The sequence below is a fragment of the Ostrea edulis genome, chromosome 4 (assembly GCF_947568905.1).
Source record: "Ostrea edulis chromosome 4, xbOstEdul1.1, whole genome shotgun sequence".
Lineage (NCBI taxonomy): Eukaryota > Metazoa > Mollusca > Bivalvia > Ostreida > Ostreidae > Ostrea > Ostrea edulis.
The window spans coordinates 58020062-58027361 of NC_079167.1; the positions used below are offsets into that span (position 1 = coordinate 58020062).

General features: G+C 32.6%; 1 protein-coding gene across 1 annotated transcript in view; it reads right to left on the minus strand.

Moving 5' to 3' along the window:
• LOC125670250 (kinesin-like protein KIF2A) overlaps nucleotides 1–3383 on the minus strand; it is a 33168-nt gene extending 29785 nt beyond the window's left edge. Inside the window, exon 1 of the mRNA XM_048905326.2 lies at nucleotides 3098–3383. Within this exon, the coding sequence (XP_048761283.1) occupies nucleotides 3098–3152 (55 nt within the window). The 5' untranslated portion in view covers nucleotides 3153–3383. The remainder of the gene's footprint in view (nucleotides 1–3097) is intronic.
• Nucleotides 3384–7300: the final 3917 nt, after the last annotated feature.

A 7300-nucleotide genomic window follows, 5' to 3' on the forward strand; every position in this document is an offset into this window, starting at 1 on the left:
TTTTTAGTGATTATTATCATTTTGCTTAGTTTTTCGTACAAAACTAACATTAATATATATAGCTGACCATGGGTATGATGCATGTGACCCAAATTGGCCATTACGGATAGAGTTGGGTACCGCAGAAAATAAATGTACCGCGGTATACCGTGGTATTTGCAAAATACCGCGGTACATACCACGGTATACCGCAGATTTAATCTTTTAATTTTATGATTCAATTTTAGTGGATTTTAGTTGCGATTTATTGTAAATAATGAACAGTTATTAGTTTATTGATTGTAAATTGCACTTAATTTATTCAAATATAAATAATAAGGAAAATATCTTATTTAAATCTATTTTGAAACCAGTTAACAGAACAAAAGTCTAATCGATACATAAAAGTTAGCATATATTGTACATACAATATAGTAGTCTCTCTGTATCATGACTAGAATCGACTGTGACTGGACTACTGACTGGAACGACTATCAAAATAACTAATAGGGGGAAACCTGTGGAATTTATTTGACACGATCTCAAAGTCTAGAAGTTCTTACACTTGGAGTCGGGAATGACGAGAACTTTTACCTGTTGGATACGTCTGTCCAGAACATGTGCGCACGAATGTGTTCTTGTTCTTCGACCACAATTCCTATATTTTTGCACCTCAAACCCATTAACTCGACGCTCATAATCGGCAGGAATTTGTACTCGCGCGAAGAACGGTGGTTTCGAACACACAAGTCTGCATCGGCCATTTTATTTTATTTTTTATTCGGGGTTTGCCTAATAAGCAGAAATGGTATTCGACCCACATAAACCAAACAACATAATAAAAAAATTTATAATCTACCTTGTATATTAAAATAATTACTTAATGAAATGTTTCCTATTATTTTTCTCTTTAATTTTGATTTGTTTTCACATCATTAATAATCAAATCATCGCGTTTTATACTTCGCATGTTTTACCGATTGTGTGCAGTTATTAGACATACCTTTCATTACATTACAACGAGGGATCTATGTAGATAAAGTGAGTCACTGTGTACACAAATTTCTTTAATTATTTTTTCTTGTTTGAATTTTATATTTTTGTTAAGAGTTATCAGACTTGAATATACCGGTATTTCGCCTCGTGTACCACGGTACATACCGCTACCAGAAAAATACCGGTACACCGGTAATACCGCGCACCTCTAATTACGGATGCGTCTACATTTAATTCGAATTAGCTTCGCTTAGCGTTCACACGGAGCTAATGTGAAGTAAATTTAATTCGCATTAAATCGCGACATCAATTTTAATTCGAAGTAAACTAATGCGCATTAAAATCTCCGTGTGAACGTGGTTCAGATTTAATTCGCATTAACTTACGTTTAATGCGAATTAAATTCTTCGTGTGAACGAGGCATAAGAATGCATTGTAATGGGGGAAAAAAAACTACTAATTTAGTTGCTTGTCCTACATTTTCCCGATATTTTATAAAGTAGTTCTTAATTTCATTAGCCGTAAAAAAGTGGATTTACATGTGGAATAACATTACTTATTTTTAGATATGTGAGTGTAAGGAACGATAAATCTGCATCCTAGATGCAGAAAATTCATTTGGGACGCAAGTTTGTCTGATATGGCGAGTCCTGCAGACGCGTCAAGGACTCGAGAGTAAAAAATCATAATTTTATTTAGAAGCCCTGATATTGTGTATTAATTACATTATAAATCTAGGTAAAACATTACACTCTAGTGAACCGAAATAATACCACCGAGTTCAGTGTCCCAATCCGACTTGTTTGTTTAGCGTCAGTCAATTAGGTGCGATTTAGAATATAATATTCAAAAGATAATTAGATAAGATGCAAAATTTTTTGCCACTGGTAGTTATTTATTCTTATTTCTTTCTTCCTTTATTTGTTTTGCAAATAAGGATCTATATTCAAATCTAAATGTTTGTCTTCCAATAGCCATTTTTATTGGAATCGAAAGTAGCATAGTTTGTAAACTTTGGTAGGTTTTAGTTTTACAGATCGTTGGCAAACAAAACTAGTACGCATCTAATTCTTCACAATAATTTGATTAAAATGCTGTTCAATATATTGAACAGGATTGTTGTGATGATAGGAGATTTGGGGAAGTAATTCTGTTGGTGTGGACAATTAGTCGTCTGAGGCCAAGTCGCAAATGATTAAAAATAAATCTTAAAATTGATATGTTTTGTACTGCTTCCATTTTAATTGTCATAAAACAAGACTCATCAAATATTCATGGGACTCATCAAATTTTCATAGGACTCATCAAATTTTCACGGGACTCAAGCTACTTATAAACCACACGTCCAGGACTCATCTTCGATAATTTCTAGTGACAACCCTGTACATATGGATGAAAATTTACCATTTAAATCACTCAATTATCTATCAATAATGATGTGAATGAAACTTCAGGAATATATATATGAATTAACAACCTGTAGATGATTTTAATGATAGAGGTGTTTTCAGCACTTCTTAAAATTCATTAAATTTGTGTGTGTGTGTTTTCGGTAATAACCTGGTGTTTTCGTTAAATCCATGAACCGCTTTATATAGGACATCAAGCATTAAGTACTTCACATGAGCAACTTTCTTTTTGTAGGACCAGGTAAAAACAAAATATTCATATCTTTAATGATCACAGTTACATATACCTGCAGTTCATAAAAGTGTTGACAAAAGAATTGTCAACAATATCTGTCATTCAGTGGAAATATCCAGGACATTGTTATGACTGTAATTTGTATAGAATTGTGATAATTCTGTTAATATACAAGTTACTCAATCAGAAGTTTATAAAAATGCCCACACGAAGACTTTAAATTGCCGCGCTACACTATGATCGAGCAATTCAGTTTTTGAAAGTCAAAGTAAAATTCAAAATTTAGAACATTTGAATTTGTTTATGGTGGCAATAAGACTACTTTACGGGCATATCTGAACTGAAGTACATCAAGCCAATCAACTTTTATTAAATTCCAATGAAATTAGTCATGCAAACTTAAAATGAACCCGTTTTCATTTCGTCTGCCCCCGTTTCCAAACGAGTTAGCAACGGCGCCGACTGAACGAATTCTTACCATCAGTTCGTTGAATGTCAACATTGACACCAACTTTAAGGCTTCCCATATCCATGATACTCTCTTAAAATTTACCACTTATTGTTGATTATATATATATTTCACAGAAGTATGAAAACTTTAACTCTTTTCTCGGTTCACATGTCATTAAATCATCAATCCGTTTACGAATTTCAAACCAGATGTACGCATGCGCAGGATATTCAAACGTTTTGTTGCACTCGAATTCGAAACCAGAAAGTGAAAACGCTTTAAGAGTTATCGCTCTTTCCCTACGAATAAAATAAATCTGCACTGGAGGAGGGATGGTTACGCCTGTAGCATTGCAAGTTACCAGTTGATGAAGAAGACAAAAGAAAGAAAAAAAAATGTATAAAACACAATCTCGAATTGATCATAAGAAAAAGTCAAAGGTGCCAAGGGTCAACATCTAGCCTATAGATTAACAAAATCCAGTGTAAATTTTTAAAATCCCGTGGGGAATTTTAATTTTCCTACAGTAAATTTTATCCCCTTCAGAAGAAAAAAAAATCCCGTAGGAAAATGTTTAAAGACCTATACGAAAAAATTAAAATCAGGTGTGATTTTTAAAATCTTATGGCAATTCTATGATTTATTTCCCATGGGAATCTACTTTGCTGAAGGAATTTGTGTAAAAATCCCAGATTTTTTTTTTTTAATCCTATTGGGAAACTTGTAAAGTGAACAAGTTCATTGTTCAAATTTTGGTTCATTGGTATTGAAAAGACGAAGATTGTATGTATATTTTGCCAAACATAGAAATTATGACATACAGACAGAACAAAACTTGATTTTATAGAAAGCTCTCTAACCAAAGTGTGCTTAGCACATTGCCCAAATACTATTATAAATTTTGTCGGCTAGTAAAAGGATGTTAGTGTGATTGGGCTACACGTAATAGTTCAGTTTGAAGAAGAAAAAATCACCGAAATTGGTATAATACATGAATTGAAAAAAATCAAACAGTATATTTATATGGAGCGCAGCGCCAAATTTTGACATAAACTCAAATATTTGAAGATATCTTTAATTATTTGAAGATATCATCAATTCATTTGATGCGCGCACGATATCTTCAATTCTGAATTATTGCGCACATTAATTGAATTGGTGATAACATTAATTATTCTGCTGAATCGATTCGCTCTATATAATTCAATTGTTGCTCTCTTCAAATGAATTGAATTGATGCGTGCAATAATATTGATTTATTGCTCTCTTCGATGGAGTTATTGATATCAGTAATTCATTTGAAAAGAGTAATGATTCTTTTAGATAGAACATCTATACAATTAAAGATATCTTCAATTCAACATTATCAGCAATTGAATTAATGATCTCTTTGTTGCTCTTTTTAAAAGAATTGATGCGGGCATAAATTCAATTGATGAGAGCAATAATTGAATTGATGATATCTTCAAATAATTATAAATGTCTTTAATTATTTGAGTTTATGTTAATTTAGCGCTCCACATTTCACTGATTACGATACGTGATCGAGCAACTTTTACTACTTTCAACATCTTTCTTTTATAACAAATGTTGTTTTTTCCAAATTCCACTGAAGAGTCGTAGAGCGAAAGCGCTTTGGAATAAATGTGAAGTCTCCACCTGAATTCTATATTTTACCTATACCATATATATATATATATATATAGATAGATAGATATACATGTATATATATATATATATATATATATAGATAGATAGATAGATATACATGTATATATATATATATATATATATATATATATATAAAGTCTCTTTTTTGGAAGTAAAATATAGAAAAATCTCTAAACACTTTGTTGAAATATTTCGACCGTTTTACCGGTCTTCTTCAGTCGTGTTAATATTTCGACCGTGTTACCGGTCTTCTTCAGTCGTGTTAATATTTCGACCGTGTCACCGGTCTTCTTCAGTCGTGTTTAGTTACACGACTGAAGAAGACCTGTAACACGGTCGAAATATTTCAACAAAGTGTTTAGAGTTTTATATATATATATATATATGCAGTTACAAAAAAAAAAGTTTTGATTGTCGTTCATTCTACAGACCAGCAAATTATGTCGGTTCAAACAGAAGTACATCGGTCCAAAGAACTTGTCCTTTTAAAATTCACGTATATTCAAACAGTTTTATCGTAACAATAACTTTACTCGTGATCGTCAGTTTATTTTCTTCTCTTGTGCCTTTGACTGCAGCTAGTAGATCGCAATCTAAACGCAATCCATACAAAATGAACAAGCACACTTCACTTTGGTGAACATGTTTGTAGAAGGCTAGCCTACATCTACCACAAAGACCCACCAATCTGGGTTATATTGAATCCGTGCAGTTCTCCGGCTGTCGGTGTGAGAAATGTCAAGGAAACAACGTAACATTGTATGGTTTCCAGTTATTTATTCATTCATTCTTCATTTCCTCCATGTGGAGATATTGCAATATAAGTTAATATACAATTACATATACATGAATATTACATTTTGAACAGACATATATATATATATATACAAACAAAAAGAATATAGAAGAATAAACATATATACACTACCCTTAAAGTATGTGGTGGATAGGGGGCAGATAACGGCATGGTGTCTGAGAGCTAGGGAGGCGATACCTGTAACTGAGCCAGAGCTCTCTGGTAATGCGCAGCTGCGCTTCGAACAAGATTGAAGTTCAGTAAGCGGGAGGTTTGATTATTGGTTTCGTGTATTGTATAAGATCGGTAAAGTTGGCTACTAGTAACCAGCTACTAGTAACTGTCTACTTAAAAAGAGAAAAGTTGGCTACTAGTAGCCAGCTACTTGAACCAGGAAAAGTTAGCTACTAGTAGCCAGTTACTAGTAGCCAGCTACTAAAAGTATGAAAAGTTAGCTACTCGTAGCCAGCTACTACAAAATATAAAAGTTATAATTACTGATAGCTCGCTACCAGATAAAAGTTAATGAGTTTGAAAATTATTATCTATCAGATTTATTTCTAAAGAGGACGAGGAGTCGTATGAAATTTCATGCTCAATTATCCCCAATTACATAACATTGCAATGCAAAATACGAATAAACTTTTTCAACTGAGTGTTTACTTTAAAAGTGATACAGATTGAATTCAGACCTTCAATCATTTGATATACTGTACCATCCATTTTGAGATATCTGCTACTTTTACAATTTGATTCGAGTTACCCTGAAATTTCAACATAAGTGTGAATACCGTAAGAAACTTCATGTTTGACTTTATGTTTGTATTAGATATCTGACGAATTTACGACTATACATATGGCAAGAAGTGATAGATGGTGTTTTGGTACTCCACGAATTTTCAGATATCGCTCTTTAGGAAATCAGTTACTTATACATTTTGATTATCGGTACAATGAAATTTCAAGATCCGTGTGAACTCCGTGTTTATATCATAAATTTAACTAACTTACAACGATACGTATGGCAAGTAGTGATATTGGGTATCGTGATATGTCATCAATTTTCAGATATCACGCTTAAGGAAGTCAGCTACATATACCCTTTGATGGCAGGTAAACTGAAATTTCAAGTTTTTCGCAAATATCTTAAGGAACTCTGAGTTTGTATTAGATATCTGACGAATTTACAATTATCAAAGTGAAGAAGAGTGATATTAGGTATCTTGACATGCCATAAATTTCCAGATATCACGCTTAAGGAAGTCAGCTACTTATACCTTTTGATTCCTGGTATCCTGAAATTTCACGTTTTTCATAAATATCTTAAAGAACCCTGTGCTTGTATTAGATATCTGACGAGTTTACAACTATCCATGTGAAGTGGAGTGGTACTAGGTATCTTGATATGCCATTAATTTTGAGATACCACGCTTAAGGAAGTCAACTACTTATACCTTTTGATTGCAGGTAACCTGAAAATTAAAGTTTTTAGAAAATATATTAAGGAACTCCGTCTTTGTTTGAAATATCTGATTAATTTACCAATGCACATATGACAAAATCTGATACTAGGTATCTTGATATGCCATCATTTTTCAGATATCACTCTTAAGGAAGTCAGCTACATATACCTTTTGATGGCAGGTAAACTGAAATTTCAAGTTTTTCGAAAATATCTTAAGGAACTCTGTATTTGTATTAGATATCTGACTAATTTACAACTACCCACGTGAAGTGGTGTGATATTAGATATCTTGATATGC